The 19,719-nt window shown below is 52.6% G+C and overlaps 1 protein-coding gene across 1 annotated transcript; it reads right to left on the minus strand.

The window, feature by feature from the left end:
* Positions 1-4,690: 4,690 nt before the first annotated feature.
* LOC111940470 (aquaporin-2) lies at positions 4,691-10,873 on the minus strand. The gene is made up of 4 exons (XM_023943172.2): positions 10,424-10,873; positions 8,448-8,612; positions 7,641-7,721; positions 4,691-6,699 (listed from the first exon to the last, which is right to left on the minus strand). Exons 1-4 carry the CDS (start codon positions 10,787-10,789, stop codon positions 6,484-6,486), a joined length of 828 nt encoding a protein of 275 aa, XP_023798940.1. The 5' UTR covers positions 10,790-10,873; the 3' UTR covers positions 4,691-6,483.
* Between the last annotated feature and the right edge of the window lie 8,846 nt (positions 10,874-19,719).

A 19,719-nucleotide genomic window follows, 5' to 3' on the forward strand; every position in this document is an offset into this window, starting at 1 on the left:
CGAAGTGGGGAGGGGGTGGGAGGGGGGCAGCTGCTGCCTCATCCTCACCTGGGGCTGTCCTGGGCTTGCCCAGGGAGTCATGTGTGTCATTGAGGCCACCCTGGGCCAGTCCCTGTCAGTCCCTGCTGTCACCCAGGTCCTTGGCAGAGCTCACAGGCTGTTGTTAATTTGCTGTTGTTAATTTGCATTTCCTCACTGTTTCTGGTGAGTTCAGCTCTGTGCTGCACCTTGGAGCCAGGCAGAAGCTGCTCCAAATTCAGGTTACAAACGCTGCTGAGCCAGGGTTTGGAGTTTCCTTCTCACTTGGCTCCATGCCTCAGCCAAGGACCTTAGGACTGGCCCAATAATAGAGGCAGGAATAATAGCAGTGACAGGATGTCCTGAACAGAAGACACCAATTCTGCTGGAACTGGGATCAGAAACACAGAATCAATTTAGCAGGAAAAGACCTCTGAGATTTTCAAGTCCAACCCAAGACCTAAAGTTGTGGGCTGGGATTAGATGACCCAAAGATCTTGGTTAGGATGACAGCAGAGGAGAAAGTTTGGTTCAGTTTTTCAAGAGAAAAGGTGTTTCTTGCTGTCTCAGCTCCAGGATTTTGCAATGAGGCATTGATAAGGAAAAACTGAAATATCACAGAGCAGAAGCAGCAAACTTTGCCCTCGTGATCCTCGGTTCAGGGGCTGACGGGAAGGGTTTGCTGCTGCGGTGGGGTGCACCTGTGCAGGTGTTTCAGATGGGGCTTTCAAGGATCCCTCTTATCTGACCTCCATCTGCTGCCCTCTCTTTGAAGCTGATGGATGACACCGCTGGCCTGGGGTTGGTGGTGTTTCCACTTTCTCCTGCCCTGCAGCAATGAGGCTTTGGCTTCCTTTAGTTCCAGCTTCAGAGCTAAAACGCTGTGACATTGAGTTTTGGGGCTGTCCTCACGTCCCCTGCTGCTGTCCCTTCTCCAGCCTGCAGTGGCTGCCGGGGCAGTGGCACTCTGTATGCACGGATGCCACCTAAACACTCTTCAAGTGCTGACTGGTGACAAACCTTAATGACAGCGTTGCTCTGCTCTTTGCTCAGCAATTCCTGGGGATCTCGAGGCAGCTCTGAGGCTGCTCTGCCTCCTCAAGAGTTCATTTGCATTGAAATCATCGTTAAATTGTCCCATGGGATAATGAGTGTCAGAGAAAGCCTAGTTGGAAAACCAAATCACACAGTGGGAACAGTGGGATGAACCCCCCGTGTCCTGATTTTCAGGTCCAGCCCTTTCCAGCAAAGCCACCAGCACCAGGGACATCTCAAGGCCCCCTTTCTGCTCACTTGGAATTCTTATGGGCCATTTGTTGTGTCCTTGGGATTCTGACAGAGTTGGGGGCACCTCTGGAAAGGTGTTTCCTGTGGAAACCCCTGTGCAGGCCTTCCTCGGTTTACAAGGAGCACACCTGGGAATAAATTGAAAGGATGGGGGAGGGAGATGTCCCTGCAAAGGTGATTTCCCCACTCCCCTTAGCACTGCCATCCTACCCATGCTGGAGGAGCTTCAGCTGCGCCCAGGCAGAGGGCCTGAAATCACAACCAGGCTCTGAACCACCTGAAAAACACAATAAATAAATTAATGAGTTCTTGATATCATTGCAGGAATCTGGAAACTCCTAAAAACATTCTGGGGGTACCAGGGGGTGAGAGCTGGACAGGACTCAGAGACCCCTAAGCCTGGCCTGAGCCCCCCCAGAGGGGGGGTTCTGCCCCTGTCCCAGGTAAGACCCCACCTGCAGAGTTGCTCCAGCCCTGGGACCCTGCGCAGGGAGGACGTGGAGCTGCTGGAGCCAGTCCAGAGGAGGAACCAGAAGGATCAGAGGGATGGAGCAGCACTGCTGTGAGGAAAGGCCAGGAGAACTGGGATTGTCCAGCCTGGAGAAGACTCTGGGGTGACCAGTGCCTGAAGGAGTTGCAGGAAAGATGAAAGGAGACAATTTCCAAGGGTCTGGAGTGCCAGGAAAAGGGGGAATAGCTTCCCACTGCGGAAGGCAGGCATAGATGGGATATTGGGAAGGAATTCCTCCCTGTGAGGGTGGTGAAGCCCTGGAATGGATTTCCCAGAGCAGCTGTGGCTGCCCCATCCCTGGAAGTGTCCAAGGCCAGGCTGGACAGAGCTTGGAGCAGCCTGGAATAGTGGGATATGTCCCTGCCCATGGCAGGGGTGGGACAGGATGAGCTTTAAGGTCTCTTCCCACTCAAACCCTCCCATGGTTCTATGAAAAGCCAAGATTTTCACACAATGCCCTGGCTCCAAGTGCCCAAGGTTTCACAGCAGAACATTGGAGACAATACATGGACAGCTGGGGAATGGGAAAATCCATTTTCCCCCTGTCCTGCCTCTGAAACGCAGAGAAAATGTATCACGGAATTTCTCAGCTTTAAAAATGTTCACTGGAGAGTTAAAGACACCCATGCTGGGAACATCCCTTGTGCCATCAGAACTGGAGCTGAAGACTCTTGCACTGAGTGGTGTCTGGAAATGCAGGAATTTTCTTCTGATTATTTGGATTCCTGGGAAGTTTGGATGAAAATTGAAGCAGAACCTCCATTCTCTCCAGCAGATCCTTTGGCAGAACACTGGGAATAGAAGAATTTTGGGAAGTTTGGCTTCCCCCTGGAGCACCAGCACCATCTGGGATGGTCTGTGGTCATTTCCTACTCCTGGCCCTCCTCTTGTCTTCCTGGCTCCTCAAGGAAAACATGCTTGGGAAATATTTCTCCATCTATAAATAGGTCCATAAGAATAATGATGTAAAATAATGATGCACCTGACCCCAGGTAGGCCATGGCATTGCAGGTAAGTGACTGCTGGAGTCTCACACAGCCCCCAGGATTGGGACTGGGAGAATTTGGAAAGGTCAGGCCAAGAAATCCCAAGCAGAGAACTCAGCTCTGCCCCACACCGAGGTGACCTGGGCTGATCTCTGTCCTCCCTGTCCCACAGGTGTGACCAGGAGCTGAAGGGTTTTGTCCTGTGTTGGGATTGTCAAGGTACAGGTGGGTTTGGGTTTTTCCAGGCCATGATTTCACTTCCATGTTCTCCCAGTTGTTTCCCCATTTTCCCATGTGATACAGAAGCACTTCAGGCACTGGGATCAAGGTCAGTGTTCCCAGGTTCTCCCAGATTGCTTGAGCAGGGATTTGGATGCTCTCAGGTCTCTACAGCAGATAAGGGATCAGTGGGTGGGTGTGGCAATGCTCCTTCCTGGAGCTGAACAGGGAAAGGAGGAATTCCTTGGGATTAACTACGAATTGTATCAGAAGTTTTGAGGAGCAGGACCAGGGCACGGCCTCTGCTCTGGGCTCTTCTGAGGCCCCTCAGGTCCTGGGGTCCCTTTGGGCCTCTACTGCCAAGAGAGACCTTGAGGGGCTAGAGCAAGTCCAGGGATGGGAATGGAGCTGGGAAAGGGCTGGAGCACCAGGAGAAGGGTCTGGAGAACTCCTGAGGGACCTGGGGGGCTCAGCCTGGAGAAAAAGAGGCTCTGGGCCTCCTTTTGTCTCTGCAGAACACCCTGGCAGGAGGGGACAGCTGGGGTGGGTGAGGCTCTGCCCCAGGGAACAGGGACAGGAGGAGAGGAAATGGCCTCAGGCTGTGCAAGGGGAGGTTTAGCTGGATATTGGGGGAAATTTCCTCTGTGGGAAGGGTTTTCCAGACCAGGCACAGCTGCTCATGGCAGGGGTGAGGTCCCATCCCTGGAAGGATTTCAGAGCTGTGACACTTGGGGACATGGTCAGGGTGGCCTTGGCAGTGCTGAGGAAACGCTTGGAATGGATGGTCTCCAAGGCACTTTCCAACCTAAACAATTCCATGGTTCCAGGAATATGGCAGCCAAGGACAACAAAGGGGATATGGCTGTGTGCAAAATACTCTGAATTTTTACAGCTCTGCAGAAGGATCAGCCCAAAGCCCATCCCTGATCCCAAGGTGGGAGAAGGAGAAAACCTCATGGTCTTGGGTGTGGAAGGACATGGGAATGCTTCAAATCCTGGCTCAAATCACTCCCACGGGATCTGACATCCCAAGTGATGCCAGTTTAGGGATGATTATGGTCCATCCGTGGCAGCTCCAGGTTCCTGATCCTGCCCTCCAATTCCAGCTCCCCCAGTGCAGTCTGGAATGTCTGGGTGGTTTCCTGACAGGGCAAGTTTGGGAAGTGTCACAGCTCCACAGGGAAGGTGAATTTGTATTCCTGGGAAGACTGGGGGTGCTTCAGCCACCTGGCTGAGGGGTTTGGGGTCTGGGAGGTGACTTTGTAGGAGTTTATATCTATTTCCATAAATGTGTCAGTATTTGATCCCTGTGTCCAAATTCAGGGGATAAAAGGGAATTTAAAGCACTTCATGTGAAAGAGGAGAGACATTATCAGACATTAAACCTCACGTTCAGGCCCTGGGAGACTTAAACAATTGTCAGGGTAAATAATAAATGAAACACTTTAATCTGGAGAAGAAACATTGAACACATCAACATTAATTTAAATAAATGAATTCAGCTGTGGCTTTTTCTACAGAAGAACATGCCCAGGGTGACTTCTGGAAAAATCCGCTGGGAATTTCCTGCACACATACATGAATTAATTTTCCTTTAAAAAGCATCAAAAACCCCATATGACTTTAAAAAGCGAACATTTGATAACTGAAATACAATTTGACACTGGAATCGACTTAAAACATGATTTTATTGTCATTGCTGAGAACAGAGGGAATTTTTGAGAAGTCCCTTCTGAGCTAAAATTCAAATTCACCATCGAGGAGCAAAGGGAAGCAGAATCCCTGTTTTTGGGTGGATCAAACCAGGGCTGGAAGTGCTGCCTTGGCAAAGCCCTCTGGGGGTATTTGCATGGATTGGCTGTTGATAAACACTTGGTCCAGGCCAGATCAAAGCTGGGCTCCCTCCTTACCCCTCCAGCCACTCCAACATCTGAGGAAGAGCGTGGGGAGAAAGGCAAGGATGGATCTGGTGGGAGGAGGGGATGGTGCCAGTGGAGCAGAGTGAAGAGTATCATTTGGTGGAGGGGTCCAGTCAGAACAGGGAAGGGAAATTATCCATAATGATCCATTAATTAGCCCTCATTATTCAGAATTGGGCCCAATCTCATAGAATATTCCCATTAACAGCCTTTCCAGAGAAATCTTGGTGAGGCTGACACTGATGGGGCAATGCTGGAGACACTGCTGGGATTCACTCTGGGTATGGAGGACTTGGGGCAGAGCAAGTGAAATGGGGTTAAATCAATGTCTGAAAGAGCAAAGTTCACCCAAGACCAGCCCAAATCCTTTGGCCAGGCTGAGGACCATGACCAGGTCCTGACAGGGCAGAGGGAAGGGGTGGCAGGGGTTTGGAGGGTCTGGAGTGATGCAGCTATGAGAAAGGGATGTGAGAAGAAAGTGATGGAGATGAGAAGGAATTCCTGGCTGTGAGGGTGGGGAGGCCCTGGAATGGATTTCCCAGAGGAGCTGTGGCTGCTCCATCCCTGGAAGTGTCCAAGGCCCGGCTGGATGGGGCTTGGAGCAGCCTGGGATAGCAGGAGGTGCCCCTGCCCATGGCAGGGTTGGGATGGGTGAGGTTTAAGGTCCCTTCCCATCCCACCCATTCCATGATTCTGATTCTTCACACCTGAAACATGTTGGGTGTGAAATCTTTCCTTTGTGTGTTCCAGGAGATCTGAGTGTCCGAGGGTTAACAGGACCAGACAAAAGAAGGGAAAACCAGGGGGAGAGAAGGACAACCCTGGCCCAATAATAAGGTGGGTATGAGTTTGGGCTGTAACCCGGGTTTGTCATTTCACAGGGCAGGGAATTTACAAGTGCCCCAGTGGGGCCTGTAGGGACTCATGGCCATGCTCCCAGTCCCATCTTCCCAGGAAAGCCCCTGTGGAAGCACCTCTGTGTCCTGTGGCAGGTGGAAAGTGGCACTTTGGTCCCTTTCACAGCAGAACCTGTCATGTGTGACGCTCATGGCTCAGAGTGAGCGCTCCTGCTCCTGCTCCTGCTCCTGCTCCTGCTCCTGCTCCTGCTCCTGCGTGTGAGCCAAGAGCTGAGCGGGGAGCGGAGACAGGAGCAGAGTGAGCAATGAGGCATCGGGTGGCAACCTCCACACCCAGGGTAATGAACACTCTTCAGGCTCCTCAGAGCTCTCCGTGAGGGAACAGCCTCAGCCAAGCTCCGTGTCCTGCGAGGGGGACATGGAAGAGGGCATCCTGGGGAGATCCCTTGTTCCTGTGGGGTTGGGATTTACCGGCTCTTCCCCAGATCAGAAACCACCCGGGCATGGGGAGAGCTGGGAACAAGAGATGGGTGGGACCAGCACAGCATCTCCCTAGGAGAGGAGTCAACTTCAGTGCCCCAGGAGAAATGAAGGGAGAGAGGGGAGAGGTGAGACGTTCCTCTGCATGAGCACTAAAACCATGCCAGAGGTTTCCAGCTCCTCTCTTGGCCCAAGGAGAGGGTGGGCTACACCTTCTCAGACATCCCCCTGGGCAGGGTCTGGGGGGAGTGGAGCTCCACGGACTGGCGCCGCCGGACCTCGCGCTCGGCCCAGTCCGGCTCAGGTTCGCAGCCCTTGAGGATGGCCAAGCGCTCTGAGAAGGTTTTGGCCTGTGGGAACAGGACATAGTTGTAGAGGATTGAAGCTGCTGCAGCCCCAATCAGGGGGCCCACCCAGAACACCTGGAGAGAAGAGAAGAGAAGAGAAGAGAAGAGTGGGGTGAGCAAAACAAGCCTGGCTTTGGAGGGTGGGGAGGAACTGGGATCTCTGAGGGGCATTCCAGGGGCTTGATTTCCTTCCCGGGAAGAAAACACAGTCAGCTCTGCTTTGGCCATTGCTGGGGATCTGAACTCTCTCCCAGTGCCTGGATATTCCCAACCATCCTCTTACACCATTTCCCCTCTGCTCAGACTCTGCATTAATGACAGGCCCATTGTGAATGTGCTGAGTGATGTGGCATCATCTGGAGGAGCATTTTCCTACCCACTCATGGATTGCTGTGGGAGGAGGAAGAGGATGAGGAGGCGGCACCAGAGCTGGCTTGGGCCAGACACCTTGGAACACATCAGCAACCACCACAGCTCTGCCTCCAGCCAGGCTCTTTGCAGATGAAAACAATAAAATAATGGAATCTCCTGAGCTGGAAAGGACCCACAAGGATCCTCAAAATCTGGCTTCTGGCCCTGCTCAGGACAACTGCCACCAATCCAATCCCACCCTGTGCCTGAGAGCATTGCCAAAATGCTCCTGGAGCTCTGGCAGGCTCAGAGCCATGGCCATTCCCTGGGGAGCCAGGGAGTGTTCCCAAAGATGTACCTAGATCCAGGAACCAGGAAAGTTCCCCAGGACTGGCAGCTGTTCCACTCTCCATTGGTTTTGTTCCCTGTATTAAGTCACGTCAACAAACCTCACACCCTGGTCCTGTTGCAATGCTCCCAGTTTGGAGTTTAGGAAAGCCAATTAAGCATCCAGCAGCCCCACCTCCTGCTCCTAATCTCTCCATCTCTCTTCCAGCTGGGAACTGGCATGGAAATGCTGGGAATTTGTCTGGCTTGGTGAGTTTCGAGGAATATTGGCAGTTTGGGGGCCTCATCCAACCCAACCCCCAGAGCCAAGTTCTCACCCAGTGGTCGCTGAAGTCTCCGACGACGACAGCGGGAGCGAAGGACCTGGCGGGATTCATGGAGCAGCCGGTGTAACGGATCTGCCAGGAACACCACGGCCGGTGTCAGCATTAAGCCCTTTTACCACATTTTTAAGAATGTTGGGGTGTCATTAGGGTGATTCATCCCCTGAGCTGCTGCTTCACCCTCCAGCACTCCTGTTCCAGGAAAAGGAATTCCAGGAGCCGCCACCATCTGAGTCAACACCTTGAGGTGTCTGAGCTCGTGTGTCCCGAGCGTGGTGTTGCTGTGCTGCAGCCCAAGGACTGCAGGGATGAGCTCCCAGTCCTGCAGAAAATTCCCTCTCCTGCCTCTGAAGACAAAAGAGGAGCAGTCCCATGGACACAGGGGCTTGAGGATGGAAGGTGTGGTGTGACCAGCAGCATTTTTCTGTGTGCACTGGGTGTGGGGGCTGCTTTGGACTGTCACCCAGCTGGGATTTCCTTGAAAACCCATCCCAAACACTTCCCAGGCTCATCATGCTCTTGAGAGCCCCAGCTGCCAACACATTTGCTTCAGGAGAGATCCCACAGATGTCTGGAACTCCCTATAGGACTCAAGGAGAGGCAGAGTCCAGAAAATCAAGTTAATACCAAATAAAAGCTGAGCTCAGGCCACAGCTCTCCCACAGGGATTTTTCCCTTTCTCTGATGGAAAACCATGGGTTACAAATCCCCCATCAAGCCTGGAGATGCAGCCAAACCAACTCTGGGCATAAACAAACGAAAAATAACCCCAAAAGTGCAAGTTTTGGCCCATCCACTCACCCCAAGAAGGTGGCCCACGGCCACGGAGAGGCCAATGGAGAGGGCAGGGGAGCCCAGGTTGTCCTCACGCCGCTCGTCTGTGGAAGCAAAGACGCACAGGACCAGCTGGAAGGTGAGGAACAGCTCCACTGTCACCGCCTGCCCTGTTGTGGTCTCATTGTGCAGCTGGAACGGGAGGAAAGATATGTTCCAGGGCCAAGTTCCATGAGTGGATGGGAAATATGGAGGACAAATCCAAAATCAGGGGGAGCCAAAGGAGACAGGGGAGATTTTTGGCACCACAAAGAAAAAAAATTTCCAGGTAGAAGAAGTCACTCAATGGGAAATGCTTGATTGACGTCTCAGGAAATTTTATTGGCATTTTTTGGGTATTTTCCCATTTGTTTTTCTTTTCCTCATACTCAAAATGCCTTTTGGAAAAGTTTACAAGTTGCATTTTGAAGACACTGAAAATAAATATTTTGGCATGAAAAAGGAAAATATTCCCTTTCCACTTCTTTGACTCAGAGAATTTATCAGGTCTGATCTGGAACTGTTCCTGGTTGCACCCCCTCTCCTCCAACTCAGTCCCTTCTTCTCCTGTGTCCTCCCAAATCTAATCCCATTGCTTGGGGATCCCAGGAAGGTCCTGACTGCCCTCCTGTCCGAGCTCTGGAGTCAGATCTTTCTCATTCTCCTCCCCAGTATTCCCCTCCCATTTTATAGGGACAATCTGTGCAGGTAGCCACGTGATGAACAGCCCACAGGGAAAAAAAACCTTCTCAAAATCCCCAGTTCCCACTTTTAGGTGGTTTAATCTGAAAACCAACAAAGCTGGAGCAGTCTGAGCCTCCTTTAAACCTCCTGCTTTTATTACCCTTGGTCATTACCAGCCTAAATCCCTTTGTTCAGATTAAACCACAATCCCTCTTTTTAACCCTCTTAATCACTCTGGCAGTGCAGCTGAGTCCTGGCAGTGCCTCCCTGCTCTGGGAAAGGCGATTTCCATCTGCTGCTTCCCAACCCTGCTCCCTGCTCCTCCCTCACTCCACTGGGGCTGGGGGATGCTGGTCCGGGCAGGTGCCCGTGCCCACCTGGGATGGTGGGCATGGAGAGGGGACAGTAAATCCCCGGCTTTCAATTCCTTTTCCCACTCCTGTTGTTATGTTCAGCAGTGGGGAAGTGGGTGTTGGAGACTGGGATACCATTGGAGAATCCTCCATAGCTTCCTAAAGTTCTCTGGCTCTCTTTTTTTTCCGTGTCTGAAATCAGCATGAGATCCTTGTAAAGCTTTAGGGCACCCATGTGTTGGGTTCTGGGATGAACCAGCTGGATCTGGTGTGCCCATCCCATCACAATGGGAAGCAATGAACTGAATCTAATGAAAATCTGGGATTCAGACCCAAGTATCTCCTCTCTCCACCACCTCAGAAACCTGGAAACTGTGGCCTTGCCAAAGCAGAGCCAGGCTTTGGCTGCCTGTACCCACACCAGAGGGGAAATTGGGACAAGAGGAACGCAGAGGTGCTGTTTTGGATGTGTCCTTCCTTAAAGCCCTGGGACCCCCAGAATCCAAGCTTCCCCCAGTACAGCCCCAGGATAAAATGAGATGGTTGTGACTCTGAGAGAGGTGTCTGTGGCCAGCTGGATCCTTCCTCTGGTTTAGCCCTAAAAACAGGGGACATTTTTGGCACCAGTATGAAAAGAGGATAAGTTTCCCAGGTGGAAGAAGCAGTTCAATGGGAAACACTTGATTGACCTCAGGAAATTTTAGCCCTAAAACCAGAGGAAGACAAGTCCTGCCGTTATTCCTGCTCCTGGCAGGACCCATGGAGCAGCAGGGTCCTGGTGCTGGGCTGTGGCATTCAGAGGCTCCCTCACCTCTCCCAGAGGGTCTTTGCTGGCCATAAGCCCCTTCCTCCCACCCCTCAGCCTTTCCAAAGACCCTGCCCGGTCTCCCCGAGACCTCCCAAGCCCAGCCGGTGCCGAAGCCTCACCTTGTTGAGGGCCAGGCCCTGGCGGGAGCTGGCCGGGGTGATCTCGTGCAGGATGGCAGCGCCCACCACCCCGCCCAGCAGCTGGGCCACCACGTAGAAGAGGGCACGGAGCAGGGAGAGCTGCGAGCCCAGCAGACAGCCCAGGGTCACGGCAGGGTTGATGTGGGCACCGCTCACGTGGCCCAGAGACTGCACCAGGGTCCCAATGGCCAAGCCAAAGGCCAGCGCGATCTGCAGGGTGCTCGGGGCCGGTGCCGAGGGCCAGTTCAGGGCAGAGCCGAGGCCGAAGAGGACGAAGACCAACGTGGCCAGGAATTCCGCCAGGACAGCCCGAGTGAAAGCGATGGAGCGCAGTTCCCACATCATGGAGGCTCCCAGGAATGATCCTGCCTGGAGTGTCCTCAGTGCCCACCTCCTGCTGTGTCCCTGAGGATGACCTGAGACAACACTTATATACCTGGAGGTGGGGGTGCCACAGGATCAGCTGCTGAAGGGGATGGGATCATGGTCCCAGGAAATCTGATGCTTTTTTCCTTCTGTGTTCCAGCTGAGGGAACATCAGATCCTGCCCCTTCTATTAAAGCTGGGGAATGCAGTGCTTGCCACCTTTGGGAGGTCATAGATCAGCCTCCAGCAGTGCTGGAAGGACTGCTCCCTTTCTCCTGGGCTTCCTTCCCTGGGATCTATCCCCAGAGCTGCTGTTGCAGCTGGATGCTGCGAGCATGGAAAGGACAGGAAGCAATGTGAAATCTGTGGAACTGGAGCTGAGGTTGGCTTGTGTTGAAAATCAGGCCATGGGCTGTGATTTAAGAATCAGAAAAATCCAGAAACATGGAGGGATTCCTGGGGGTGTTCTGAGCAGGGCCAGGAGTTCGATTTGGTGATCCTTGAGGGTCTCCCAACTGAGGATATTCCACAATTCCATAAAAAGTAAGTGCAGGGGAGGCACAAATGAGATTCACTGTAGCTCAGCTCCTCAGAGTTTCAGAATTTTGCAGCCTGGGCACAGATTTCTTACCCAGAAAATTGGGAACCAATCCCAAAGCAAAGACTGTCAGAAATTCCCATGTGGAAATGTGACCCCAGGGCTGGAGCACCAAGTCTGCCCTAATTATGGCCATTTTAGTCAACCCAGCTCTTCAGAAACATCCTTTTAGTTCTTGGTGTCAATCCCAGAGAGAGAATTTCTTCTCTGGGATTTGGTTCTCCCCACCTGCTCCTTGCCCAGAAAGTTCATTTTCCCATTTCTCCAATTCCTGCTCTTGAGGGATGTCTGTAAAACCTTTGCCTTGCCTCATCACTGGGTCTGGTGGCTTTACTGGAAATTGAGGTTTTTCTTCTCCAGAACAGATTCTGTGGTGGGATCACTCCTCCAGCTGTAGCTGGAAGGACCATTTTATCCCAGAGGGATGCAGAGCACCCAAGTGTCCATTTTTGGGCTCTAACAAAGGCTCTTCCTCTACAATAAACTGAGTATTTTTCCCTTCCAGAGGAGCTGTGCAAGTGCCATGGCAAATGACTGATGGCAAATGTTCCATATTGCTGGAATTACATCAGGGAATGATGGGGTATCCCAGGTTGGAAGGGACCCACAGGGATATGTGAAGGTTCTTTTCTCCATGACAGGTGGGGAACAGAGCTCCCAGGTGGAGCAGAGGATAGATGTGGATCCCTTCCAGTAAAACCATTCTTCTTGTCTTCCCCTTTCTCCCTTCTTGTCTCCCTTCCATCCTCCTCTCTCCCCTTTCCCTTTTCTTTCTTCTTCTCCCTTCTGTTTTTCCTTCCGGCTTCTTTTCCCCCTTCCTCCTTCCCCTTTTCCCTTCTCTTTCTCCCTTCCCTCTCCTCTCCCTCTCCCCTTCCTTCCCTCTAAAAAAAGTTTTGTGGGAATATTGCTCTTAATGAGTGAGGGACTGTGGGAAAAACAAGTCCATCCCATGGCTGAGTCTGAACAAAGTGGGACAGTGGTCCAATAAAATATTTTCCTGTGAAAATCCTCCCCTTGGACTGTTCCACCCCAGCATCTCTCCAGCCACAGCTTTTCCATCAGTGGAGTCAGTCCCGTAAAACAGGTTTGGAGGCTAAAGGGATTTGGGTGCTGCTCAGCCTCAGGATCATGGTCCTGGCCAGGCTTGTGCTCCACGTGCCTGGCACAGGGCTCAGTCCTGCTCAGGGCAGGAGTTACTCAGGGCTGCAATTACTGCAGGGAGGATGGAGAGCAAATCCAGGTAATTACTGGAGCTCATACCCTGCCTGATTAGTGGTTATCATGGGGAGTGTGGGGATGTCTCAGTGCTCAGGACTAATTAAAAGGAAGAAGTCAGCAGGATTAGTTCTGAGCAATTTGAAAGTCCAGCCTCATGGTCTTGACTTTTGTCTGGAGATGCAAAACTCATTGCAGCTTGTTTGTACTGAGCTTGGAGATGTAGGTGCTGAAGTTGGAGATGGTTGTTTCAAGCTTGGAGCAGTCTGAGACATGGCTGGGGGTTCCTGTGGTGCTGGACTGTGGAGAAAGGGTCAGAGCTGCATTTTGAGACCGGCTGTCGTGGTGTTCATGGCATTTGCTGGGAGATGGTGTTTTCCAAAATAAACAGCCCATCCCAGCTTTCCTCAGAGATCTCCAGCACTGTAATTCCACTGGTTTTACAGAGGAATCCATCCATGGCACAGAACCAGACCCTGCTGTCTCCAGGCACTGAGTCAGTGGCAGAGCCAAGGTTTCCTAGCAGTGCCACATCTGGGCACTGCCCCATGCCTGGGAAAAATGGGAGACCCCACAAGCTGAAGAACTGGGAATGGGCTGTTGAATCTGTGCTTGTATCTAGGAGGGGGTCCTGAAGCTGCTGGAGGTGATGGAAATATGGCTTTCCACCTCACCTCAGGTGTGCTGCTGCTTTGGAAGCAGTCAGGAGCATTCCAGCCCTGCAGGGAATCCAACAAGTTTGGGAAAGTGCATTATTTTACCTGTTTATACTCCAGTCCCTGGAGTGTGACAGTGTTATCAGCCGTGCCTGGGACCAAGTGCTAATGCAGTGGTCTTGAGGAGTGGGTTGGCATCTGCAGAAAGTTGTAACCCATGTGGGTGCCTCATGCTGGAACCCTGTGTTGGAGCCCATGTTGATGTCTCATGTCTGGAGCCCCACGTTTGGAACACCACGTTGATGCCCTGTGCTGGTGCCTTGTGTTTGAACCCCGTGTTGGTGCATCATCTTTGTGCCCTGTGTTTGGAACCCCATTTTGGTGCCCTGTGTTGGAACCCCAGGTTCAGAACCCTGTATTTGTGCCCTGTGTTGGTGCCCATGTTTGGAATCTTGTGTTGGTGCTCACGTGGGTGCCTCAGGTTTGAGCCCCATGTTTGGAATGCCGTGTCAGTACCCGTGTTCAAACCCGTGTGGATTCCCTGTGTTTATATCCCATGTTGGAGCTCCATGGTGGTGTCCCATGTTGCAGTGCTGTGTTTGGAATCCTGTGCTGGTGCTTTGTGTTGGTGCCCCATGATGGTGCCCAGTGCGTGGAGCCTCGTGTTCAGAGCCCCGTGTTTGAACCCCGTGTTTGGAGCCCTGTGTTTGAACCCCGTGTTTGGAGCCCTGTGTTGGTGCCCTGTGTGGGTTGCCTGTGTTTGGAATCTGGTGTTGGTGCCCCATGTTTGGAACCCTGAGCTGGCGCAGCGGGAAAGGTCCTGGTGCCACGTTTCGAAGAATGTTTTGAAGGTGTCATATTTTGAGGAACATTTTGCAAGGCAGGGAATGGTTCTTGCACAACCAGGAGCTCCTCCAGTGCTTTAGATGGTCCTGATATCTCTGCTCCCCTGGCTTCCAAGAAAGTATAAACATCCTGAGGTATCTCCATTCCATCTGAAATACCTCAGAGCCACAAAAACACTTATTGCATAAACAACACGCAGTTTTACTTCTTGGATCTGATCCGTCACAGGAGTCTCATGTACTGCCCAGGCCCCGCAGGAAATCCCAGTTTTTGCTCTTTTCTGGGAGCAGGGAGCACCTGCAGACAACTCCCCCTCCCCTAAAACAGCCTAAGGGACAACCTGAACTGCTGCTTCCCATGGCAGCAAATGCTCTTTTCATTGGACACTGGAGAATCCACCACTGGAATAAGGCTGAGGAGAAGATTTTGTACAAACTTGGATGGTTTTGGTCCTGCTGTTGCTTGAAATGCAAGATTTCTGTCCCACAAAGGAGGGGGAAAACTGAAATGTGTAAAACTGGAATAGGAAAAAATGGAGTGGGTAAAACTGGAATGGGTAAAACTGAAATCCTCTCTTGGAGAGTTCTCCAGGAGCAGCCTTTAAATGAAAAAAATTAAACTATTGCATTGTGACAAATTCTGTTCTTGGTTGAGGTTCTCTGTTGGCTGCCTGGAAAAATGGATGTGCCAGGGCCTTTGGTCCCATCCTGTTCCCCAGCAGAGTGTGGGGAATGGCAGCCATGGGCTTGGGAAGCAGATGGGAATGAAGGAATGGACTCATTTGTGTTGGGATCAGCAGGGGCAGAAACTCCTCCGCCTGGCTTCCATCTGGGAATTGGAGCACCAGCAGCAGCAGTTTGGCTCCAGGGACCTTTGCACCCTGGATGTCCTGATCCTGATGGGCATTCCCAGACATGAGGGGCTGTGAGTGGGGGTCCCTCAGCAGGGACAGGAACAAACACAGGTCGCTCACTGTCTCCCGAGCTGGGTTTTTCCAGGACTTGGCTCCTGCTGCCTGATTCCAGACTGGTTTGGGCTGGAAAGAATACTAAAGACCATTGAATTCCAACCCCCCTGCCATGGGCAGGGACCTCCCACCATCCCAGGCTGCTCCAAGTGCCATCCAGTCTGGCCTTGGACAATTCCAGGGATGGGGCAGCCACAGCTGCTCTGGGAAATCCATTCCAGGACCTGCCCACCCTCACAGGGAGAATTCCATCCCAATATCCCACCTAACCCTGCCCTCTGCAGTGGGAAGCCATTCCCTGTGTCCTGTCCCTCCATTCCTTGTCCCGATCCTCTCTCCAGCAGGGAGCTGTGGCACAGCTAGGGAGAGCATTAAGGTCCCTTTTGGTGACCATCAGGAGAAGCGATTTTCTCCCGCTGCCCAATTCCATCCAAAGGACGTTCACCCAGCGGAGCAAAGTAGGGAGAGAATCCCCATATTCTCAGCTTTTCATGCCGACTCCTAAATCCCTTTTCACACAAAGCTTCCGTTGGCTCTGTCTGTGTTTGTTGTTCCTTAGGGAGGCACATGGATTATTGCAGCCCCGATTCCCTCCAGTGCCTCCCAAAGGGACCTTGGGCGCGGGCCAGGAGCAGAACCCGCCTGAGAGGCTTTGCTTGGTTTCTTTATCCCATCTCAAAGACTAGCAAGTTCAGTCCTGAATGTTTGCCCGGGCTTTCGTGCAGGCAGACAGCAGGGCTGGTGCTGCCGGAGCCAGGCTGTGGATCCTGCCGGGATCAGGACACTCCTGTGGCTGTGGAGACCATGGAGCCTTTTGGCCCAGCAGGAATCATGGAACAGTTTTGTTTGGAAAGGACTTTAAAGCCATCCTGTCCCACTCCTGCCATGGGCTCGGACACCTCCTGCGACCCCAGGGTGCTCTAAGCCCTGTCCAACCTGGCCTTGGACACTTCCAGGGATGGAGCAGCCACAGCTTCTCTGGGATTTGGCCGTTCCCAACATCCTGTGACATGAGAGATGGAAGCTGGGACCTCCCTTCAACCCCACCTAAGGGAGGGCAGAAAGGACAACGTTCTTCCCATGTTTGGGTGCTGAAAGTCAGGCCAGGCCATGTAAACATCCATAGGAAAATAATGAATGCTTTTCTCTCAGATCCATGAAACAACTCCAGACAGACTCCAGAACATCCAGAAACCAGCTGATTCCCAAGTGATGGAGCCCCCATGGCCTCGCAGGTGGTGGCTGGGCAGGAATGTGACATTGGTGAGGAGCAGGGAGGGTGGGACACAACCCTGGTGACAGAGCTGGGCAGAAGAGCTCGGCTCAGCTCCACCGGGGTTTGTTTGCACAGCCAAACACCTCAAAGAGCCCCAGTGCTGGGGTGGGACTGGGGAGTGGCTGTGACACCGTGTGGTGACACTCAACAGAGCCGAGCAGTGACACGGGGCAGTGCCAGGCTGAGCTCAGCTTTCCTCATTTTATGTAAATCTCAATAATCCAGGGCTGTGGGCTGGAAGAGAATGAGCTCTGGGGAGATGCCAGCTCCAGGTGACCCTGGAGTTAGAAAATAAAATGAAAACCAGTCTTAGATGCTGCTGGGAGTTGGTTCTGGTGGTGGGTCTGGGAATGATGTCCCGTATCCCCTCCTCACCTGATACCTGCAGCTCCTTATTCCCTGTCCCCTCCAGCCCCACGGATCCGAGGTTCTTGTTCTCATTCCCTGTCCCCTCCTGTCCTGTCCCATTATCCCTGTGCCAGCGCCTTTCCCAGGGAGCTGCTCCTGGTGAGGAGGTGCAGGGATGTCCCTCCTGGGGCTGGAAGGGATTGGAAGCCATTCCTGGGCTCTGGGACAGCATCAGGAGCAAGGTTGGGAGCTTGTGATGAATTCCCAGAGTTCCATCCCACCAAGCTGCCTCTGGGAGCTGCTCTGGCAACCTCCAGACACAGCAAATGAAACCCTCATGCTTCTCATAATTCCTATGTTGCTTCAGGAAGTTTCTCCCTTGGAGACTGAGTCTGGGATGGTGTGAAAAGCAGGGAAAAGGGGAGAACAGCTCCACAGGCTGAACATCCCCATGGAAGGGCCTCCACAGCCATCAGGGTTGGCTGCAGCTCTCTTCACCAGCCTGGATTCCGCAGAGATCTCTGTGTGATCAACAGCTGGAAAAGGGCTGGGACAGGCTCCAAAACTACTCCCCAAAATTGTGTTTTTACACAGGAGGTACAACCAGGAGATCCAACCTCTTGCTTTTTAATTTTCTGTGGAAGGGCCATTTATCTTGCCTCCTTCCATCTCTTTTCATGACCTCTCTCACCTTCCATCCTCCATGTCTCTCCTTCTTCTGCTTCCTGGTCCTTCCCAGACCCCTCCTCAACGCTGAGGCTGAAATGGAGAGAACCCCAAAGTGGGTTCTGTAAAGCCTCTGTTTCCTTCCCACTGTGGAGGAGAAAGGGGAGGGTAAAGGTTCAGGGTGGGATATTTTTGTTTGTGGGGACTGGATTTCAGTGGGGTTTGGGTGCGGTCAGGCCTTGGTTGGGATTTGCCCTCCTGCCACGGTACAGAGACTTTTGGAGGAGTTTTGTTTTCAAATCTGGGCTGTGGCTCTGATTTCCTCCCGTGCCCATGCTGATGGGATTTGGCCCTGCTGTCACTGCGATTTGCTTTGCCTCTCTGAGCTGAGGCTTGGGGAGCCCTGGCAGCTCCTCGAGGCTGTGCCAGGCAGTCCAGCGTGAGGAAAGCTCTGAAATCCTCACCTGGGTGGGGACGGAGCTGCCCAGGGAGCTCAGGATTTCATTTTGCTGCTCCAGTGGAGCTCGTTAATCTGCTGCTGTGGAATCCAAGAGGGGCTGGGTCTTGCTGGGGGTGGAGGAGCTTTTCTGTACCCCAAAAACTGGGAAAATCTACCCAAAGAGCACAAGCTAAGACTAAAAGCCTAGGACTAAAAGAATTCTGCCTGGAAGTGTTGGGGGTAAAGGTCCCAAGGTGGGACAGGGAGAGCTGGGGGCAGCCCCAGGTCCATCCCAGGAGGGATGGAGCAGTTCCCTGGTGGTGGAACAGGGAAATCTGTCCCCATTTAGGAGCTGAAGGTGCTTTCCAGGCAGAGATTCCTGACCCAGCAAAGACGTGAGTGCAGGGATGTCATGGGAAAGGTGGAGTTTAAGAAGGAAAGAGAAGAAGGAAGTGCCTTGGGATATCTGGAGCCACACAAAGGAGGAAAGTGAGGTCTTTGTGTCCTGGGGATGAAGGTCAGGGAGGCATCAGCCACAGGCTTGGTTTGCAAACTGCTGCAAAAAACTGGAGAGGTGTAGTTCAGATATTGGGAAGGAATTCCTCCCTGTGGAGGAATGGGGAGGGTGGGGAGGCCCTGGAATGGATTTCCCAGAGCAGCTGTGGCTTCCCCATCCCTGGAAGTGTCCAAGAACAGATTGGACAGGGCTTGGAGCAGCCTGGGATAGTGGGAGGTGCCCCTGCCCTGGTTCTTTCCAATCCAAAACATTCCAGGATTCCCTTATTTTATGGTTCCATTCCTGGAAAATCCTTAGGCCAGATGGGAAATAAATACCTTTACTTCTAAATTTGGGCTTCCAGGGCAAAGAAAGAGGATCTTTCCAGGAGAACACCAGCAAACCTGGATTTTGAGCCAATTGCTGGAAATCTGGGCTCTGGAACCACAGAACCTGGAATATCCTGAGTTGGAAAGGACCCACAAGGAGCATCCAAGTCCTCCCTCCATCTCTGCTGCTGGGCATGACGCAGCCGTGCCACCACCACTGTCACTCGTGAAGAATGTCAAACATTCCCGTGGCCATCCCTGGGCTGTGTTATATAAAGTCCCTTCACAGCAGTTCAGAGCAGGAACTGCTCAGTGGTGCGAAGGTGTCACTCCGAGTGTCCCCAAACCTGTTCTGCTCCCCCTCCCAGCCGGGGCTCTTGTGCAATTCCTGCCCTCCAGCAGCCCTGGCTGCAGTCAGGGGCAGGACAGGCTCTGCTGGCAGCAGGCAGGGAATGGCTGCCAAGGCCTGAGAGCTGCACAATTTAATCCTGGGCAGAGCCAGGCTGGATTTCAGTGTTTGCTCAGGCCCTGGGAGTGCACAGAACTGCTCCGCTCTGACGTGGGATCACGGATTTTGATTCCGTTTGTTCTTTTATGTCCCCACCATCCCCTGTGATCCATGGAAATCTCACACCACAGCTCTGGAGGTGTTTAAAGAAACAAACCAGGCCTAAAATTCTCCAAACACCCAAATTCTGACATTGCCTTGGTCCCAAGGCACTGGCAAAATGCAGGGACAAACCAGGAGCTTCCTTACCTGCTGCTCCTCACCACGGCAGGCCAAAGCCTCATTAACTAAAGTGGCCTGCTCAGGGTTTTAATTCAAGTTCCCTGACAGCTGGAGGATCAGGGGGGACAGCTCAGTTTGTGGCATTTCCCTCCAGACAATGGAAAACTGGAGGCATAAAGGGGGTGCTGGATGCGGAATTTGGTTTCAGCTCAGGCACCAGCGGGAGCTCTCCAGGCCTGAGGGCAGAAACCCAGGAGAACATTCCCATCCCAAAGGGTCCAGGCTTATCTAACTCCTTCTCCTGTGCATTTAGGGAGTGTTGTCCCATCCTTCAGGATCATCC

Source organism: Cyanistes caeruleus, chromosome 32 (assembly GCF_971803275.1).
Source record: "Cyanistes caeruleus chromosome 32, bCyaCae1.hap1.1, whole genome shotgun sequence".
In the NCBI taxonomy this organism is placed as follows: Eukaryota; Metazoa; Chordata; class Aves; order Passeriformes; family Paridae; genus Cyanistes; species Cyanistes caeruleus.

Bases quoted from the DNA above. Each gene is read 5' to 3' on its own strand.
- LOC111940470 (XM_023943172.2), bottom strand. From the start codon at position 10,789: ATGATGTGGGAACTGCGCTCCATCGCTTTCACTCGGGCTGTCCTGGCG. The intron at 8,613-10,423 runs GTGAGGCTTCGG...CTCCCGTTCCAG, and splicing joins AGGGCCTGGCCCTCAACAAG to CTGCACAATGAGACCACAAC. The intron at 7,722-8,447 runs GTGAGTGGATGG...TGTTCCTGGCAG, and splicing joins CCGTGGGCCACCTTCTTGGG to ATCCGTTACACCGGCTGCTC.